General features: G+C 45.2%; 1 protein-coding gene across 1 annotated transcript in view; it reads right to left on the bottom strand.

Annotated features, from left to right (window-relative positions):
- The window catches only part of LOC135523973 (SH3 and multiple ankyrin repeat domains protein 1-like), a 49,544-nt gene extending 27,665 nt beyond the window's left edge, over positions 1 to 21,879 (bottom strand). Inside the window, 4 exon segments of the mRNA XM_064951029.1 lie at positions 116 to 224; positions 6,057 to 6,128; positions 6,670 to 6,873; positions 21,379 to 21,879. Of these exon segments, the coding sequence (XP_064807101.1) occupies positions 116 to 224; positions 6,057 to 6,128; positions 6,670 to 6,873; positions 21,379 to 21,879 (886 nt within the window).
- Positions 21,880 to 22,104: the final 225 nt, after the last annotated feature.

Below are 22,104 nucleotides of genomic sequence, written 5' to 3'. Positions count from 1 at the left end.
GAAAGTATTTGAGATTAAGAGGGATGTCAATATCTGAAATGATCATTTGACATTTGACTGAAAACAGTGTTAAAGCCATGCAGTGGCAACCCTATCAAGCTAGTGTTCAACTCACCTCCGTTGTCAGGGTCATGGTAGTTTGGGTCGAGACCTTTTTCCAGGGCTTTTGACATCTTATCTATTGATCCACTTGCAATGTAGTCCATGAACTTTTTCAGACTCACCTGCAGGGTAAGAGGTTTACTGGCCAATATCAACATTTGTCTGTCATAAACCCAACTAACAAATCTAGGGAGAGAGAACGTTTTTGTAATGTTAACTGTAATGTTTCCCTAATGTTTGAGTGTCAAATTGTCTATTAGTTAGGGGAACATTATATCTACAGTACAGTGAGATCTAAAAGTTTTGGGACAGTGACAATTGTTGTTGTTTTTGCTCTGTACTCCAACACTGTGGATTTGAAATGATACAATGACGATGAGGTTAAAGCAGGGGTTGGAACCAAAATTATTTTACAATAATTTAGTTCTGAACAGAACCATTATTTTTTTGTTTCCGACCAACAAAATAAAGTTCTGAACCGGTTTGAACTTCAAGCATTTTGTTATGACATACATTATCTGAATTAGGTCCACAGAATTATACCTAGGAGGAGTGGTTTCTATGTAGAAATTGAATGTCCTTTGAGCTAGGTAGCTAACAAGCTTGTGTGTGCAGAGCTGCACCAGAATTATACCTAGGAGGAGTGGTTTCTATGTAGAAATTGAATGTCCTTTGAGCTAGCTAGCTAACAAGCTTGAGTGTGCAGAGCGGCACCAGAATTATACCTAGGAGGAGCGGCTTCTATGTAGAAATTGAATGTCCTTTGAGCTAGCTAGCTAACAAGCTTGAGTGTGCAGAGCGGCACCAGAATTATACCTAGGAGGAGCGGCTTCTATGTAGAAATTGAATGTCCTTTGAGCTAGTTAGCTAACAAGCTTGAGTGTGCAGAGCGGCACCAGAATTATACCTAGGAGGAGCGGCGTCTATGTAGAAATTGAATGTCCTTTGAGCTAGTTAGCTAACAAGCTTGAGTGTGCAGATCGGCACCAGAATTATACCTAGGAGGAGCGGCGTCTATGTAGAAATTGAATGTCCTTTGAGCTAGGTAGCTAACAAGCTTGAGTGTGCAGATCGGCACCAGAATTATACCTAGGAGGAGCGGCTTCTATGTAGAAATTGAATGTCCTTTGAGCTAGCTAGCTAGCTAACAAGCTTGTGTGTGCAGAGCGGCACCAGAATTCGTCTTACCTTTTTGAAGTTAATAAATCCAACGTGAAACGTGATAACAAGCATATTATTTTCTAGCTAATTAAAAATCTTACTCCCTATCTTCTGAATCAAGCTTCTAATGTCAGTACAGTAGCCTATACTTTTTTTTTTTGGGGGGGGGGGCATGTAGTCTAAACATTCACAGGCAAAGATTTTCAGCTTGCAGGCAGGCAGACACTGGAATAAGTTTGAGTGAAAGAGTGAGGGCTTTGCATAGGCACTTTACTGTGTTTTGTTGTTTGACTAGAAAGGATGTCAAATAACATTATTAACTGGTTCCCATGCTTTTTAAAGAATGGTGCTGTTCCAGAACAGTATGGATCACTTTTGTTACAGGTTCCGTTTCTGTTCCATGAAACATGTTGTTATTTTACGGTTTTCAGTTCTGTTCCCTGAACGAGTTCTAACCCCTGGATTAAAGTGTAGACGGTCAGATTTAATTTGAGGGTATTTTCATCCGTATCTGCAGATCCGTTTAGAAATTGCATAACATATTAATGTACCTGACACGTTTCATAGGAAGGTGTAGTTGTCAGGACACCGCCTGATAGTCCCAAAGAAATGTTCTCCCAAAAACACGTTTCATTAGACATGGCTTTGTTACTGTTGCCAAGCCCATCAAGGATCTGAATGGTAAACACCTGATGCATTCACAGCTCTGTTTGTCTATTGACAAGGTTAGGAATACACACACACTGCATATAAGTTACATATTAAACACATATGATTACATTTTGGATGTTTATTTATACAGTCTTTCCTATATAACATCTTCTCACCTGGGATCTGAACTCACAACCTCCTGGCTCACAGCACTCTGCTCTTACTGCTATGCCACCATGTGTGTGTAAGTTGTCAGTTAATTTGCCTATTCTCTCTAGTTCGATTTAATTTACTTATTTGAACAATTTAAGGGCTTTCTGTATAGTTCTATATTGTTGGTGGGGCATATTAACCTGTTTTAATTCCACTCCTGAATCACTATGATCAATATAAATGTATCTTGTTTGTACTTTTAATAGAGCTGCGATTTACTTCAAAGTGCATTCACCGCATTGCTCACACCTATCACGTTCTTTTAGATCTACACAAATGCCGAAGGAGGAGGGTTTAGGGTTTCCTCTGGACAGGGCCTAACTATACTGGATCAATAAGCACATGCCCAATAAAAATCCCTTATTGGGACAGTGGTTAGGGTGTTTGTCATTGGTGCTGGTGGCCTATGTTTGAAACCCGCTAGGGGAGTCACCCTACTCTCACATTCTTAGCAATATGTTAATGTCATTATTAGGCAACAGTTACAACACACCTATAAGGATCTAATTCAAATGTGTTTCTCATTAAAAATTCTAGATTCTCTTTGAGATGCTGAGCTATGACAGTTTTGAAATCTCACCACATATACCATGTAGAACAAACGTGTGTATCTGGAACATTCCTTATTTGTTGCCGAAACATGGCCCAGGCGGTAGTGGTGTTTATTTTTTTGTGACCAAATTTATGTTTATTTTTTTCATATTTTTTGTTGGTGGGTTTTACAGGTACAATCTTCAAATTCATATATTTTCAAGATTCATTCATTTAATTTGGGCTCGCGAGTGGCGCAGTGGTCCAAGACATTACCTGGTTTAAATACAGGCTGCATCACATCTGGCTGTGATTGGGAGTTCCAAAGTGTGACGCACAATTGGGCTGGGGTAGGCTGTTATTGTAAATAAGAATTTGTTCTTAACTGAATTGCCGAGTTCAATAAAGGTTCAATTAAAAAAATATCACATATTCATTTCCAAATATTGTTTTTTGTTGTACCCCCCAAACCATGTTTTCAGTTCCCCCACCTGCCCTCCATCCTCTTGCCCCCCACATTTCTATCTGCCCCCCATCTGAAAAAGCATGGCTCCCAACCGAGGTTTCTTATCAGTTTCCCACCTCCCACCACTTACAGTGGGGCAAAAAAGTATTGTCAGCCACCAATTGTGCAAGTTCTCCCACTTAAAAAGATGAGAGAGGCCTGTCATTTTCGTCATAGGTACACTTCAACTGTGACAGACAAAATGAGAAAGAAAATCCAGAAAATCACATTGTAGGATTTGCAATGAATTTATTTGCAAATTATGGTGGAAAATAATTATTTGGTCAATAACAAAAGTTTATCTCAATACTTTGTTATATACCCTTTGTTGGCAATGACAGAGGTCAAACGTTTTCTGTAAGTCTTCACAAGGTTTTCACACACTCTTGCTGGTTTCTTGGCCCATTCCTCCATGCAGATCTCCTCTAGAGCAGTAATGTTTTGGGGCTGTTGCTGGGCAACACGGACTTTCAACTCCCTCCAAAGATTTTCTATGGGGTTGAGATCTGGAGACTGGCTAGGCCACTCCAGGACCTTGAAATGCTTCTGACGAAGCCACACCTTCATTGCCCGGGCGGTGTGTTTGGGATCATTGTCATGCTGAAAGACCCAGCCACGTTTCATCTTCAATGCCCTGGATGATGGAAGGAGGTTTTCACTCAAAATCTCACGATACATGGCCCCATTCATTCTTTCCTTTACACGGATCAGTCGTCCTGGTCCCTTTGCAGAAAAACAGCCCCGAAGCATGATGTTTCCACCCCCATGCTTCACAGTATGTATGGTGTCCTTTGGATGCAACTCAGCATTCTTTGTCCTCCAAACACAACGAGTTGAGTTTTTACCAAAAAGTTATATTTTGGTTTCATCTGACCATATGACATTCTCCCAATCCTCTTCTGGATCATCCAAATGCTCTCTGGCAAACTTCAGACGGGCCTGGACATGTACTGGCTTTAGCAGGGGGACACATCTGGCACTGCAGGTTTTGAGTCCCTGGCGGCGTAGTGTGTTACTGATGGTAGGCTTTGTTACTTTGGTCCCAGCTCTCTGCAGGTCATTCACTAGTTCCCCCCGTGTGGTTCTGGGATTTTTGCTCACCGTTCTTGTGATCATTTTGACCCCACGGGGTGAGATCTTGCGTGGAGCCCCAGATCGAGGGAGAATATCAGTGGTCTTGTATGTCTTCCATTTCCTAATAATTGCTCCCACAGTTGATTTCATGTCAAACCAAGCTGCTTACAGGTCTACAATTTTGTTTCCGGTGTCCTTTGACAGCTCCTTGGTCCTGTCCATAGTGGAGTTTGGAGTGTGACTGTTTGATGTTGTGGACAGGTGTCTTTTATACTATTCTCAGAATATGAGAACTGTGCATATTTACAGTAGCATGTCTGTACTTTCTCATATTTGCCAGCTAAGCAATGGTGATGTCAGTTGTACCAAAACAATACAAAACACAAAGTTCTATATCCAGGAAAAATAGACAAATTGCAACAGAATCACTTGGGAACTGTGTTGGGGTAATATATTACTTACTTACTTTTATGATTAACGGAGTAAAATAACTAGTTACTGGTTTCAAATATTGTAATAGTATTACAGTTATGTTTTCAAGTAACCCGTAGATTACTTTCAGAAGCATATCTTTTGGTAGCCTAGTGGTTAGAGCGTTGGGCTCAACCGGAAGGTTGCCGGATCGAACCCCTGAGTTGACAAGGTAAAAATCAGTCGTTCTGCCCCAGAGCAAGGCACTGTTGTTCCCTGGCGCCGAAGTCATGGATGTCGATTAAGGCAGCCCCCTGCACCTCTCTGATTCAGAGGGGTTGGGTATAATGCGGAAGACACATTTCAGTTGGATACATTCAGTTGGACAACTGACTACGTATCCCACTTTCCCTTTGTCGGTGTGTTATATTCTGTAAAGCCTTGTCTCATGCTAATAGAATTAATGCTGTGGGCTAACTCGTTTCCAATAGACTATTGTAATGCCGATTATCAAAGAATGATGGCAGCTGTGTTGTTACCCTGCTTAACGTTTTCCTCTATTATTTTTGATTTAAATCGAGGTTGATTGATCTCTTCGTCCAGAAACACCACATCAAACCTGACAGAGCTGGTAGCCAAAGTTCCAGAAATTAGTGAAAGAGGAGAAATCTATACACATGATAATCAACAAAAATACATAAATAATATGTCCAAGTGTAACAAAATGTCCATACGAACAATCAAAATGTCCATACGAACAATCAAAATGTCTGATAAATGCAATTCAAAACAGCAATAATGACATTAACATATGCATTGCGAAGAATGCGAGAGTAGGGTGAATCCCCTAGCAGGTCTCAAACCCAGGACACCAGCATCAATGACAAATTCCCTAAATACTGTCCCAATAAGGGATATCTCTAGGCCATGTGCTTATTTTTGGTGCTTGTTTGGTAGGACGTTGATGGAATTTGCAACATTCCCATAAAACGTGTCTGGAACACGAACATCTTGTGTTCTGAGAACATGGCAACCATGTTCTGTGTGTGTTTGGGGCAACGTTGATGGAATATTCTCCTAACCCACAGAAAACTGGACACATGAATGTTCTTGCAACGTTCCAATGAAACGTTTCTAGAACATTCATTTCTTAAGTTCTGAGAACATGGTGACCACGTTCTGCCTTCTAATTCACATTAAGGGAATGGTCCCTTGGAAACACTCCTTGCACATCCCAGGAAGATTCCCATGAAAATGTAAGTTAATGGCCTAATGAGACTCTTAAGGGATCGTTCTCTAATGTTGTGGTAACATTTGTTGTTAGCTAGGAACATTAATTAGCATAGTTGTACAAATATGTTTCACCTACAAAAGTGACATAAGAATATTATAACAAAATAGGAAGTACCTTGGTGTGTAATTTTGTAAGTAGTTTTTCATCCAGGTTTGTCTGTTTGTATACCCTGGTCTTGTACCTAAACTGTAAAACAGAAAACATTTATGGTAAAACATTTATTTTAATCTTTAAAACCATCTGAAGGATAAGAACCACATTTATTTTCATATTCCTGGCTCCAACTTGGTCTAATCTTAACACTGTAGTGCCTCTGGAATCAACCCTAACCCGGATCTGTTGCATATTTGGAACCCCACCCTGAACACTTGCAAAAGATGCACCACAAGAGGGCATCATAATATCAGTGTATAGGTATCACTGTACTCTATAGGACTTTAATAGTATGCGAAGCTCCACAGTGAAAAATCTAAATCACATCCATGCACTGCAAACCCACTAAAAACGTATGTTAAATATATCTATAAGAAATGTGTTTGCTCCTACAAGGTGGTTGTGGTTATGGTGGAGGTCATGCATTTAAAACAAAATGGATATCAGAGTTGTGGGCAGCCCATTAGTCAAAGTCCGTTTTTAAATGATCTTCCTGAAAAGCCTAAATGGAATAAACATATTTTTACTGCATCACTATCTAACAACGTTTTCCCAGTGTCTTCCATCAAAATACCTCCAGGTAAGGCACCCCTTTCTCAAAGGACTGTGGGTAGTTTCGGAGGCAGCGCTCCTCCTCCAGGAACATGGCATCGCATCCGTCTCCGGCGGGCTGAAAGAGGCCATAGTTATAGACGTCCCACAGTGGCTCGCTCAGCGAACAGATGACCTCCTGCTTGGCGCTCCAAACTGTGAAGTCAGGGTCAAACTGCAGACACCTCTGACAGAAGGAGGAGACGAGAGACAAGACAGCACAGTGAACAGTTGATAAGAGGGAGATCATGAATGTATTGTTTTCAAGGTGGTTTGTGTGTGTGTGTGTGTGTGTGTGTGTGTGTGTGTGTGTGTGTGTGTGTGTGTGTGTGTGTGTGTGTGTGTGTGTGTGTGTGTGTGTGTGTGTGTGTGCGTGCGTGCGTGCATGCGTGTGTGCGTGCGTGTGTGTGGGGGGGCGTGCGTGTGTGCGTGTGTGCGTGTGTGTGTAGGATGGAAGTAAGGAGTGGGTCAAAGGTGTGTTCTACATTTTAAATGCCATTTGATTTGACTGAAAGGTGTATAATTAGCTTGGCAAACAATTTGTGATCCAAATCTAACGCATAATTACAGTTAATTAACTAAAATGTGGTGACATCAAGGCTGTATTTACAGCTCATGATTGACAAGTTTTTGTATTAAAAGTAGATGTAGTACTTTATGAAAACTGGTTTCACCTTTCTATCGATGGCACTTTACTGGTCTCATTTAAAGCGGACAATAATCATGCATATGCTTCTTGAAATAAATGTATAATCTAACTGAGCTCGCATAGGCCTACTACCTATTAAACATCAAACTGTGCTCATTAACTGTAAAGCTGCTGATTCGCTATCACCGTTCCGACTCATTTGAAAACATTGAATTAATTATGAACACTGAACATTTCTTGAGCTGAAATAAGAAAACCCAGAAATGTTTCAAATACACAAAAAGCTTATTTCTCTCAAATGCTGTGCATACATTTTTTCCCATTGCTGTTAGTGAGCATTTCTCTTTTGCCAAGATAATCCATCCACCTGACAGGTGTGGCATATCAAGAAGCTGATTAAACAGCATGATCATTACACAGGTGCACCTTGTGCTGGAACAATAAAAGGACACTCTAAAATGTGCAGTTTTGTCAGGCGACACAGACGTCTCAAGTTTTGAGGGAGCGTGCAATTGGCATGCTGACTGCAGGAATGTCCACCAGACTTGTTGCCAGAGAATTGAAAGTTAATTTTTCTACCATAAGCCGCCTCCAACGTTGTTTTGGAGAATTTGGCAGTACGTCCAACCGGTCTCACAACTGCACACCACGTGTAACCACGCCAGCCCAGAACCTCCATATCCGGATTCTTCTTTTGTGGGATCATTTGAGACCAGCCACCCAGAGAGCTGGTGGAACTGTGGGATTGCACAACCAAAGTATTTCTGCACAAACTGTCAGAAAGCATCTCAGGAAAGCTCTTCTGCCTGCTCGTCGTGCTCACCTGGGTCTCGACCTGACAGCAGTTCGGCGTCGAAACCGACTTCAGTGGGCGTATGCTCACCTTCGATGGATGTTGAAGAAGTGTTCTCTTTAGAGATGGATCTCGGTGATGGCAGACAGCGTGTATGAAGTCATGTGGGCGAGTTGTTTGCTGATGTCAATATTATGAACAGAGTTCCCTATGGTGCCGGTGGGGTTATGGTATGGGCAGGCATAAGCTACGGACAATGAACACACATGCATTTTATTGATTTACCATTTGATTGCACAGAGATACTGTGATGAGATCCTGAGGCCCATTGTCGTGCCATCTGTGACCAACAGATGCATATCTGTATTCCTAGTCATGTGAAATCCATAGATTAGGGCCTAATGAATTGATTTAAATTGACTGATTTGCTATTTTTGTTCAGTGTCGTTAACAAGACTCAAGACACAAAAGACTCAACTCTCTCTCGTCTAAACCAATTATCTGCCTATGCCATACGCCTAGACCTGCATTGCAGTCAATGAGAAATAGAGATTTTCTTTTTAAACTTCTTTGGAGGATAAAGAGCTTTCCCCCCCCCCACACATGTCTGTGCTTGATACACTAGAGGCTTTCTGGTCACAATGGACAATGTCTTTGATGTTTGTATATGCGCCTGGTAGCGCTTCTATATTATTTACTCCCAATGTCGTTTTTTTTCTTGGAACGACAATTCCTTTGCAATGTCTTGGAACTTCATGTGTGTATAGGAGAAGGGGGTTAGTGAGATACACACAGAGCTTTTGTCCCATGCTTATGATCTGTAAATAAAATTGTACAGTTCAGCATAGTTCCTTGTCACCCTCCTCTCCCCCTCTGCCTCTACATTTGATACTGTAGCCAACAGTATTGGCATGGCAACCAGTTCATTAGAGGAGCAAGGCACCCGTTGCCGTAGCAATGCCTTGGTATTCCCTGGGAGGTAAACCATATGAGGGGGGTTGTATGTGTGTATGTGTGTCTGGTGTGTGTGTGTGTGTGTGTGTGTGTGTGTGTGTGTGTGTGTGTGTGTGTGTGTGTGTGTGTGTGTGTGTGTGTGTGTGTGTGTGTGTGCGCGTGTGCGTGTGCGTGTGCAATCCCATGAAGAGAGTCAAGCTAATGTAATATACAGTGCCTTCAGAAAGTGTTCACACCCCTTTACATTTTCCACATGTTGTTGTGTTACAGCCTGCATTTAAAATGGATTAAATAGACATGTTGTGCCACTGATCTACACACAATACCCCATAATATCAAACTGGAATTTTATTTGTTTAACATTTTTTTAAATTAATAAACAATTAAAAGCTGAAATGTCTTGAGTCAGTAAGTATTCAACCCCTTTGTTATGGCAAGCCTAAATAAGTTCAGGAGTAAAAATGTGCTTAACAAGTCACATGTTGCATGGACTCATTCCCTGTTCAATAAAAGTGGTTAACAGGACTTTTGAAAGACAACTCCATCTCTTTACCCCATGTGTACAATTATCTGTATCCCTCAATCAAGTAGTGAATTTCAAACACAGATTCAACCACAAAGACCAGTGAGGTTTTTTAATGGCTCGCAAAGTAGGGCACCGATTGGTATGTGTAAAAATAAAATAAGCAGACTCTGAATATCCGTTTGAGCTTGGTGAAGTTATTAATTACACTTTAGATGGTATATCAATACACCGAGTCACTACAAAGATACAGGTGTCCTTCCAAACTCAGTCGCCAGAGAGGAAGTTAACTGCTCAGGGATTTCACCTTGAGGCCGATGGAGATTTTAAAACAGTTACAGAGTTTAATGGATGTGATATGAGAAAACTGCGGATCGATCAACAATATTGTAGTTATCCCACAATACTAACCCAAATGACAGAGTGAAAAGAAGGAAGCCTGTACAAAATAAAATAATTCCAAAACATGCATCCTGTTTGCAAAAAAGTAATACTGCATAAAATGTGGCAATTTGTTTTACTAATATTCCAAAATACAAAGCGTCACGTTTGGGTCAATCCAAAACATCACGGAGTACCACTTCATATTTTCAAGCATGGTGGTGGCTGCATCATGTTATGGGTATGCTTGTCATCAGCAAGGACTTGGGAGTTTTTTAGGATAAAAATAAACGGAATACAGCTATAAGCACAGGTAAAATCCTAGAGGAAAACCTAGTTCAGTTTGCTTTCCTACAGACACTGGGAGAGGAATTCACCTTTCTGCAGGACAATAACATAAAAAAAGTACAAATCTACACTGGAGTTGCTTACCAAGACAACATTGAATGTTCATGAGTGGCCGAGTTACAGTTTTGACTTAAATCGGCATGAAAATCTATGGCAAGACTTGAAAATGGCTGTCTAGCAATGACCAACAACCAACTTGACAGAGCCTGAATCCTTTTCTAAAGATTAAATGGACAAATATTGTACAATCCAGGTGTGTAAAAGCTCTTAGAGACTTACCCCAAAAGACTCACAGCAGTAATCACTGCCAAAGTTCATCCTACAAAGTATTGACTCAGAGGTGTGAATAGTTATGCAACTATCATATTTTAACATTTCATTTGCAAAAAAATATAAAAACATGTTTTCACTTTGTCATTGTTAGGTATTGTGTGTAGATGGGTGAGACAAACATCTATTTCATCCATTTTGAATTCAGGCTGTAACACAACAGAATATGGAATAAGTCAAGGCGTATGAATACTTTCTGAAAGGCACTGTATATGAGTGTGACACTTCCTCCCCATCATTCTGTGGATTCCTACAGGACTTTCTGGGATGCTCTCAGCAGCTGTCCATATTACATTGAACATAGCATTGTTCAGACATAAATTACTGATTAATGGACAGATGTATGTTGTGTGTGACCTGATCTCGATCCCCCTGTAATTGCCTCTTCCTTTCTAATATCCTGTACTTCTCTCGCTCTCTCCCTTTCTCCTTCTCTCTCCCTCTCTCCTTCTCTCTCTCCCTCTCTCCTTCTCTCTCTCCCTCTCTCTCTCCCTCTCTCCTTCTCTCTCTCCCTCTCTCCTTCTCTCGCTCCCTCTCTCCTTCTCTTGCTCCCTCTCTTCGTCTCTCTCTCCATCTCTCCTTCTCTCTATCCCTCTCTCATTCTCTCTCTCCCTCTCTCCTTCTCTCTCTCCCTCTCTCCTTCTCTCGCTCCCTCTCTCCTTCTCTCTCTCCCTCTCTCCTTCTCTCTCTTCCTCTCTCCTTCTCTCTCTCCCTCTCTCTCCATCTCTCCTTCTCTCTCTCCCTCTCTCCTCTCTCTCCCTCTCTCCTTCTCTCTCTCCCACTCTCATTCTCTTTCTCCATCTCTCCTTCTCTCTCTCCTCTCTCTCCCTCTCTCCTTCTCTCTCTCCCTCTCTCCTTCTCTCTCTCCCTCTCTCCTTCTCTCTCTCCCTCTCTCCTTCTCTCTCTCCATCTCTCCTTCTCTCTCTCCTCTCTCTCCCTCTCTCCTTCTCTCTCTCCCTCTCTCCTTCTCTCTCTCTCCTTCTCTCTCTCCCTCTCTCCTTCTCTCTCTCCCTTCTCTCTCTCCTTCTCTCTCTCCTTCTCTCTCTCCCTCTCTCCTTCTCTCTCTCCATCTCTCCTTCTCTCTCTCCATCTCTCCTTCTCTCTCTCCCTCTCTCCTTCTCTCTGCCTCTCTCCTTCTCTCTCTCCATCTCTCCTTCTCTCTCTCCCTCTCTCCTTCTCTCTCTCCATCTCTCCTTCTCTCTCTCCCTCTCTCCTTCTCTCTCTCTTTCTCTCTCTCCCTCTCTCCTTCTCTCGCTCCCTCTCTTCGTCTCTCTCTCCATCTCTCCTTCTCTCTATCCCTCCTCTTCTCCTCTCTCCCTCTCTCCTTCTCTCTCTCCCTCTCTCCTTCTCTCTCCCTCTCTCCTTCTCTCTCTCCCCCTCTCCCTTCTTCTCTCTCTCCCTCTCTCCCCTTCTCTCTCTCCCTCTCTCTCTCCCCTCTCTCCATTCTCTTTCTCCATCTCTCCTTCTCTCTCTCCCTCTCTCCTCTCTCTCCCTCTCTCCTTCTCTCTCTCCCGCTCTCATTCTCTTTCTCCATCTCTCCTTCTCTCTCTCCCTCTCTCCTCTCTCTCCCTCTCTCCTTCTCTCTCTCCCTCTCTCCTTCTCTCTCTCTCTCCTTCTCTCTCTCTCTCTCCTCTCTCTTCTCCATCTCTCCTTCTCTCTCTCCTTCTCTCTCTTCCTCTCTCCTTCTCTCTCTCTCTCTTCTCTCTCTCTCCTTCTCTCTCTCCCTCCTCCTTCTCTCTCCTTCTCTCTCTCTCTCTCTCTCCTCTCTCTTCTCTCTCTCCATCTCTCCTTCTCTCTCTCCATCTCTCTTCTCTCTCTCCCTCTCTCCTTCTCTTCTCTCTCCCCTCTCTCCTTCTCTCTCTCCATCTCTCCTTCTCTCTCTCCATCTCCCTTCTCTCTCCATCTCTCCTTCTCTCTCCCTCTCTCCTCTCTCCATCTCTCCTTCTCTCTCTCCATTCTCTTTCTCCATCTCTCCTTCTCTCTCTCCCTCTCCTCTCTCCTCTCTCCTCTCTCTCTCCCTCTCCTTCTCTCTCTCTCCATCTCTCCTCTCTCTCTCTCTCTCCTTCTCTCTCTCCCTCTCTCCTTCTCTTTCTCCATCTCTCCTTCTCTCTCTCCCTCTCTCCTCTCTCTCCCCCTCTCCTTCTCTCTCTCTCCTTCTCTCTCATTCTCTCTCCCATCTCTCCTTCTCTCCTCCTCTCTCTCTCCTCTCTCTCCTCTCTCTCCCTCTCTCCTCTTCTCTCTCTCTCCTTCTCTCTCTCCCTCTCTCCTTCTCTCTCTCCATCCTCTCCTTCTCTCTCTCCTTCTCTCTCTCTCTCTCTCTCTCTCTCCTCTCTCCTTCTCTCTCCATCTCTCCTTCTCTCTCTCCCTCTCCTCCTCTCTGCCTCTCTCCTTCTCTCTCTCCATCTCTCTCTCTCCTTCTCTCTCTCCCTCTCCCTCTCTCCTCTCCATCTCTCCTTCTCTCTCTCCATCTCTCCTTCTCTCTCCCCTCTCTCCTTCTCTCTCTCCCTCTCTCCTTCTCTCTCCCTCTCTCCTCCTCTCTCCCTCTCTCCTTCTCTCTCCATCTCTCCTTCTCTCTCCCTCTCCTCTCTCCCTCTCTCCTTCTCTCTCTCCCACTCTCTTCTCTCTCCATCTCTCCTCTCTCTCCCTCTCTCCTCTCCATCTCTCCTTCTCTCTCTCTCCTTCTCTCTCCTTCCTCTCTCCCTTCTCTCTCTCCATCTCTCCTTCTCTCTCTCCTTCTCTCTCCTCCTCTCTCTCTCCCTCTCCCTTCTCTCTCTCTCTCTCTCTCTCTCCTCTCTCCTTCTCTCTCTCCTCCTCTCTCTCCATCTTCCTTCTCTCTCTCCCTCTCTCCTTCTCTCCTGCCTCTCCTTCTCTCTCTCCATCTCTCCTTCTCTCTCTCCTCTCTCTCTCCCTCTCTCTCTCTCTCCATCTCTCCTCCTCTCTCTCCATTCTCCTCTCTCTCTCCCTCTCTCCTTCTCCTTCTCTCCCCTCTCTCCTTCTCTCTCGCTCCCTTTCCCTTCTCTCTCCCTCCCCGTCTCTCTCTCCCTCTCTCCTTCTCTCTCTCCCTCTCCTTCTCTCTCTCCCTCTCTCCTTCTCTCTCTCCTCTCTCTCGAACTTTTAGCCTACAGTATGCACTACACTCCCTCATTCTCTCCATCCTCCTTTCATTTCAAACAATTATATTTCCTGTGCGAGGTACTGTAAGTGTTTGTTGGAGTGGGTAGTGGGCGGTCTAGGTACCCGTTGGTGAAAGTGCTCTAAGACCAAGACTCCAAATGCCCTCTTGGTGTTTACGCCTTTCACAATGCTGCTCACTTCCCAGTCCTCTCCAAACTCATTAAAATCCTATTAGATAATTAACAATTACTGTTATATTGAGGGCAGATTAGCTGACATGTAGAACAGTTGGGAATGTTCTGGGAATTGGAGTACAGAGAAGATTCATAACAGGCAAAGGGTTAGCATAGGGCACCCATTTTCACCTGAAATGCCGCTATACAGACTGATTGGTTAGCCAATTCTCACCCACAATCTCACCTACCTATGCAATACCAAGAAAGCATCTGAAAGGGCAAGTCATTGCTAACTTTAGTGAGAAGAGAGAACACTGTAATTTTGATGTTAACGAATGGCTTTAGGCTGTCAATTACATTGGATTATTAAGTGAGTCAAGTCTCCATAGATTTTTGTTCTTCATTGTATAGATAACTTACAGAGCCTTCAAACAGTATTCACACCTGTTTACTTTTTCCACGTTTTATTGTTACAGCTTGAATTTAAGATTGATTCAATTGAGATTTTATGTCACTGATCTACACGGAATGCCCCTTGATGTCAAAGTGGAATTTTGTTAGTAGAAACATTTAGAAATTAATAAACAATTAAAAGCTGAAATGTTTTGATTCATTAAGTATTCAAACCCTTTTTTATGGCAAGCCTAAATAAGTTCAGGAGTAAAAATGTGCCTAACAAGTCACATAATAAGTTGCATGGACTCACTCTGTTCAATAATAGTGTTTAACGTTATTTTTGAGCGACTACCTCATCTCTGTACCCCACATGTACAATTATTTGTAAGGTCCATTAGTTGAGCAGTGAATTTTCAAACACAGATTAAACCACAAAGACCAGGGAGGTATTCAAATGCCTCGCAAAGAAGGGCAACTATTGGTCGATGGGTAAACATTTTAAAAGCAGACAGAGAATATTATTTTGAGCATGGTGAAGTTAATAATCACACTTTGGATGGTGTATCAATACACCCAGTCACTACAAAGAAACAGGCGTCTTTCCTAACTCAGTTGCCGGAGGGGAAGGAAACTGCTCAGGGATTTCACCATGATGCCAATGGGGATTTTAAAACAGTTACAGAGTTCAATGGTTGTGATATGAGAAAACTGAGGATGGATCAATAACATTGTAGTTATTCCACAATACTAACCTAAATGACAGAGTGAAAAGACAGAAGCCTGTTTGCAACAAGACACTTATGTAACACTGATAAAAATGTGGAATAAAATTCACTTTTTGTCCAGAATACAAAGCATCATGTTAGGGGCAAATCCAACACGACACATCAGTGAGTAGCACTTTTCATATTTTCAAGCATTGCAGTGGTTGCATCATGTTATGGGTATGCGTGTCATCGGCAAGGACTAGGGAGTTTTTTTAGGATAAAAAGAAACAGAATACAGCTATAAGCACAGGCAAATCCTAGAGGAAAACTTGGCTCAGTTTGTTCCCAACAGACACTGGAGCTGTGTTCAAATACCCATACTAACATACTGTATATTACATATTTAATGAGTATATGCTAAACTCAGCAAAAAAAGAAACAGGACCCTGTTTTTCAGGACCCTGTCTTTCAAAGATAATTCATAAAAATCCAAATAACTTCACAGATCTTCATTGTAAAGGGTTTAAACACTGTTTCCCATGCTTGTTCAATGAACCATAAACAATTAATGAACATGCACCAGTGGAACGGTCGTTAAGACACTAACAGCTTACAGACGGTAAGGCAATTAATGTCACAGTTATGAAAACTTAGGACACGAAGAGGCCTTTCAACTGACTCTGAAAAACACCAAAAGAAAGATGCCCAGTGTCCCTGCTCATCTGCGTGAACGTGCCTTAAGCATTCTGCAAGGAGGCATGAGGACTGCAGATGTGGCCAGGGCAATAAATTGCAATGTCCGTATTTTTTATTCGCCCTAGAAGAGCTGGTTAGTCTGTTTTCATGTTATCCAGAGCTTTGGTGACTGTAACTGTGCTGCTGGCAACAATTTAATAACGTTTTTTTGCTGACGTTTACTGACTCAGACCATATTCAAAGGGTGTTGAGTAAATTCATCAGTTATTATGAGCTCTGACACTCAGATGAGAGTGCTCTGAAATCAGAGTAGTTAGACAGAATTAACCATGTCCATTGAGAACGCACAAATAATCACTAATAAGTCAATAAATGTTGTGTAGTTAGTTATATAGACAATAGTTAATATACTTGTCACGAATCTCGCCGAAGATGGTGCCTCTTCCTCTTCGGGCGGTGCTCGGCAGTCGTCGTCGCCGGCCTATTAGCCCTGTGTGTTGGCGTGACCGGTTTTGTTGCGCCGGTGAATAAAATTGACAAATGACTGAACCCTGCTCTCTGCGCCTGATTCCACCCACCACTCCTAGTTTATCTTAACAGAAGCCCGCACCACCAAAATGGAATCAGCAGGAGCAGCGACCACCCCTCTCCCCACTATGGAAGAGCGTGTCCATCACCACACAGCTGTCCTCCATCGGATCGGTACAGCGATGGACCAGATGATGGAGAGGATGGAACGATGGGAGAGGAGTGGTCTACCAACGTCTCCCCCAGCTCCCCCACAGCCGACACCACCTACTCCACCTACGTCGTCCTCTGGGTCCTGCGTACTGCGTCTCTCCCCCCCGAGGGAGTACAATGGAGCGGCGGCTGGGTGCCAGGGACTTTTGCTCCAGCTAGAGCTCTACCTGGCTACTGTGCGTCCGGCTTCCTCGGGTGAGGAGAGTGTGAGTCTCCTCGTCTCCTGTTTAACGGGTAGGGCCCTGGACTGGGCCAACGCTGTCTGGAACAGTCCGGACTCGGCTCGGGACAACTACCTGGAGTTCACCCGCCGTTTTCGAGCTGTGTTCGACCACCCACCAGAGGGCAAAGAGGCGGGTGAGCGTTCAGAAGGGGTCCTGTCAATTCCTGTCAATTCCACCTTCCAGCTCTCCCACTCCCACTCCGATGGAGTTGGGAGGAGCTGCATCTAGGGGGACCAGAGGAGGAGGCTCCTCCTGCTCCTATTGTGGACGGAGAGGACACACTTCGGACCGGTGCTGGAGGAGTTCCTCTGGGAGTCGAGCTGTTCGGCGGAACACTCCTCGGCCACCCCAGGTGAGTAAGCACCATACTCACTCAGAGCTCCCTGTTGGTCACACATTTTCCCCTCTCTTCAGCATAAGGCGCTAGTTGATTCAGGTGCAGCTGGGAATTTTATGGATCGCGGACTCGCCCGTAAATTGGGTATTCCGTTAGTGCAGATAGACCCACCTGTCCCCGTGCTCCTCCACTCCTTAGATAGCCAACCGTTAGGGTCAGGGCTGGTCAGGGAGGCCACAATTCCGCTGGACATGGTAATGCAGGAGAATCATAGGGAGAAGATCAGTTTCTACCTTATCGATTCACCTGGGTTTCCAGTGGTGTCGGGGGTTCCCTGGCTGGCTATTCACAATCCCCTTATTTCCTGGAAACAGGGGGCTCTTAAGGGGTGGTCAGACGAGTGTTCAGATAGGTGTATAGGAGTTTCCATCGGTGCCACGACGGTGGAGAGTCCAGACCAGGTTTCCACCATGCGCATTCCCCCAGAATATGCCGATTTGGCTTTTAGTAAGAAGAAAGCAACCAAATTACCACCCCATCGACGGTGGGATTGCGTGATAAACCTCCAGGAGAGCGCTGCACTTCCCCGGAGTCACGTGTACCCACTGTCACAGGAGGAGACGCTGGCTATGGAGACATATGTCACGGAAGCTCTGAGACAGGGGTACATTCGGCCCTCCATGTCACCCGTCTCCTCGAGTTTCTTTTTTTGTGAGGAAAAAGGAGGGAGGTCTGCATCCGTGCATTGATTATCGAGGTCTCAATTCGATCACAGTGGGTTTTAGTTATCCGCTACCTCTCATCGCTACGGCGGTGGAATCACTCCACGGAGCGCGTTTCTTCACAAAACTGGACCTCGGGAGCGCGTATAATCTGGTGCGTATTCGGGGAGGAGACGAGTGGAAAACAGCGTTTAGTACCACATTAGGCCACTATGAGTACCTCGCCATGCCGTATGGGTTGAAGAATACTCCAGCCGTCTTCCAATCCTTTGTAGATGAGATTCTCAGGGACTTGCACGGGCAGGGTGTGGTAGTCTATATTGATGACATCTTGATTTATTCTACCACACGCGCCGCGCATGTTTCCCTGGTACGCAAGGTTCTTGGGCGACTGCTGGAGCATGACCTCTACGTCAAGGCTGAGAAATGTGTGTTCTCCAAACCAGCCGTTTCCTTCCTGGGTTATCGCATTTCCAGCTCGGGGATGATGATGGAGTGTGACCGCGTTAACGCCGTGCGTAATTGGCCGACTCCGACCACGGTAAAGGAGGTGCAGCGGTTTTTAGGGTTTGCCAATTACTACCGGAGGTTTATCCGGGGTTTTGGCCAAGTAGCGGCGCCCATTACCTCACTGCTAAAGGGGGGGCCGGTGCGTCTGCGGTGGTCAGCAGAGGCTGATGGAGCCTTCAACCAGTTGAAGGCGCTGTTCACTGGGGCTCCCGTGTTGGCGCATCCGGACCCTTCGTTAGCATTCATAGTGGAGGTGGATGCGTCCGAGCCTGGGGTTGGAGCCGTGCTGTCTCAGCACTCGGGCACGCCACAGAAGCTCCGTCCCTGCGCTTTCTTTTCTAAGAAGCTGGGTCCGGCGTAGCGGAACTATGATGTGGGGGACCGGGAGTTACTAGCTATGGTAAAGGCCCTGAAGGTGTGGAGACACTGGCTAGAGGGGGCTAAACACCCTTTCCTCATCTGGACTGACCACCGTAATCTGGAGTATATTCGAGCAGCGAGGAGACTGAATCCACGTCAGGCTAGGTGGGCCATGTTCTTTACACGTTTTAGATTCACGATCTCTTATAGACCAGGTTCCCTCAACACTAAGGCCGACGCGCTGTCCCGTCTCTATGACACCGAGGACCGGTCCATCGAACCCACTCCCATCCTTCCAGCCTCTCGGCTGGTGGCCCCAGTGGTATGGGAGGTGGACGCGGACATTGAGCGGGCGTTGAGGGTTGAACCTGCGCCTACACAGTGTCCGACCGGTCGAAGTTACGTACCGCTTGGTGTCCGTGATAAATTGATTCGGTGGGCTCACACACTACCGTCTGCGGGTCATACGGGGATTGATAGGACAGTGCGGGGTCTTAGGGGGAAATACTGGTGGCCCAACTTAGCTAGGGATGTGAGGCTCTATGTCTCTTCCTGTTCGGTATGCGCCCAGAGTAAGGCTCCTAGGCACCTTCCTAGAGGGAAGTTACAGCCCCTCCCGATTCCACAACGGCCATGGTCCCATCTCTCGGGAGATTTCCTTACTGATCTTCCCCCATCCCAAGGGAACACTACCGTTCTGGTCGTTGTGGACTGGTTCTCTAAGTCCTGCCGTCTCCTCCCATTGCCTCGTCTCCCTACGGCCCTACAGACTGCAGAAGCTCTATATACCCATGTCTTCCGGCACTATGGGGTCCCAGAGGATATTGTCTCCGATCGGGGTCCCCAGTTCACGTCCCGGGTTTGGAAGGCGTTTATGGAGCGTCTGGGGATCTCGGTTAGCCTTACCTCTGGTTATCACCCCGAAAGTAATGGGCAGGAGGGGAGAGAGTAAACCAGGGAGTGGGTAGGTTTCTGAGGTCGTATTGCCAGGACCGGCCAGGAGAATGGGCGAGGTACGTCCCGTGGGCAGAGTTGGCCCAGAACTCACTTCGACATTCATCCACGAATATGTCGCCATTCGAATGCATACTGGGTTACCAGCCGGTCCTGGCTCCGTGGCATTAGAGTCAGACCGAAGCTCCTGCGGTGGAGGAGTGGGTACAGTGCTCTAGAGAGACCTGGCGGGCAGTCCAGGATTCTCTCAGGCAGGCCAGTGAACGGCAGAAGAGAGACGCTGACCGCCACCGCAGTGAGGCCCCGGTGTTCACACCAGGGGACAGGGTCTGGCTCTCGACCCAAAACCTGCCCCTCCGCCTGCCCTGCCGGAAGCTGGGGCCGCAGTGTGTGGGGCCATTTAAAGTCCTGAGGAGGATAAACGAGGTGTGTTATAGATTGCAACCTCCTTCTTATTATCGCATTAACCCCTCGTTTCATGTGTCTCTCCTCAGGCCGGTGGTAGCTGGTCCCCTACAAGACAGTGAGGTACCGGAGGTCCCTCCACCCCCTCTGGACATCGAGGGATCCCCGGCGTACACAGTACGAGCGATTCTGGACTCGAGACGCCGGGTGAGGGGCCTGCAGTACCTCGTGGACTGGGAGGGGTACAGTCCGGAGGAGAGGTGCTGGGTACCCGGGGAGGGACATTTTAGATCCTTCCCTCTTGAGGGATTTCCACCGCCTCCACCCGGATCTCCCCGCGCCTCGTCCTCCGGGTCGTCCTCGAGGCCGGGGTCGGCGCGCTGCTGGAGCCGCGAGTCAGGGGGGGGGGTACTGTCACGAACATTTGGCATAATTTGTTAAAGCAATGAATTTGTATCCGCTCTCGTCAGACTTCAGCTGCGTATTTTCCACCATTTTATTCAAATTTAATAATGTTGTGAAGCCACGCCCATTTTCTGAATAGTTGCATTATGGGCCCGAAAAGCTCGGAAATAGTGTCCACTGCTTATATACTTCGTATTTTGGAAAATGTTGTATGACATCCAGTAACTTTTGTCATACTGACTATATCCATACTATGACCAATAAATATACATGCTTAATTTAAATCACAACAGTACAGTTAGTTTGGTGAGTATGAGCATTTGAACACAGCTTGGGAGATGAATTTACCGTTCAGCAAGACAATAACCTAAATCACAAGGCCAAATCTACACTGGAGTTGCTTACCAAGAGGACATTGAATGTTCCTGAGTGGCCTAGTTGCAGTTTTGACTTAAATCGGTTTAAAAATCAATGGCAAGACTTGAAAATATCTGCCTAGCAATGATCAATAGTCAACTTGACAGAGCTTGAAGAACGTTTTAAAGAATATTGAGCAAATATTGTACAATCCAGGTATGCACAGCTGTTATTTGTAGAAGCAAAGGTGCTTCTACAAAGTATTAACTCAAATTAGACATTTTGTATTTCATTATCAATACATTTTTCACTTTGACATTATGTATTTTTTTGTGTAGATGGATGAGAAAAAAAAACATTTAATCCATTTTGTAATTCAGGTTATAACAGAACAAAATGTGGAATGTAGAAGTCAAGAGGTATGAATACCTTCTGAAGGCACTGTATGTGACAGAGATGGTTGTTCTGAATTGAGTATGGTTCCCCTCAGGGTTTATCTCTGGCCTGGGCTGGCTGTTACACTGAATGTATGTTATGATGGTAACATAAGAAGTATATAATAGCAGCTTGACATACATGTACTTAGCAGTACCGTGAAACATGCACCTACTGTCTGTTTGATGTCAGGGATTCCAATGCGGAACACCATCATGGTCAGTCGAGTGTCCTCTATGGGTGCCACTGTGGTCATACTGCGCTCCATGTGAGCACGTCTTTTCTGGGTCTGAGTGGATGGGGCCGGGTGATACTGCTGCTGGTGCTGCTGCTTATGAGGGGCCTGATTGGACGTATAAGGGATGCCTCTATTTCCTGGATTGTCTGGCCTCAGTGTCCGGTCCCCTCTCTGCCTTCCAACCACAATGGCTGAGGGTTTACCTCCCTCCCCTTTCCCTTCGCGTGATTGTCTGCCTTCCTTCATCTCAATCTCCTCGAGCCCTTCCATCCCTCCGTTCTCCTTCTCTCTACCATCCCCCTTGTTGTTATCTTGTCCCTGCTCCTCTTCCTCTTCCTCATCCTCCCCATCCTTGTCGTCCTCCCCGGGATAATAGTGTTTGTTATTTCCCAGCATCCTTTGCTGTGCAGGGTCACTGCAGAGAGGGCCGGGTGACATTGCTATTGTTGCAACGTGACATGGTTGTCCCGTGCGACATCGTTTTCACCCCCAAAAAAATGCTGTGGAGGAGAGAGGGAGAGAGAAAGGGGTTAACCAAATAGCTAATTAACACATTGACTGATAACACTGAAATCAACACATTTCTCAAACTGTGAGAAAATAAGTCAAAAATATTACAAATATTTAGCATTTGGCATGAACAGTAGTGTAACCATATGAACA

This window comes from Oncorhynchus masou, chromosome 31 (assembly GCF_036934945.1).
Source record: "Oncorhynchus masou masou isolate Uvic2021 chromosome 31, UVic_Omas_1.1, whole genome shotgun sequence".
Classification (NCBI taxonomy): domain Eukaryota; kingdom Metazoa; phylum Chordata; class Actinopteri; order Salmoniformes; family Salmonidae; genus Oncorhynchus; species Oncorhynchus masou.
The sequence above is the reverse complement of the archived record's forward strand: the minus strand, read 5'-3'. Positions and strand labels throughout refer to the sequence as shown.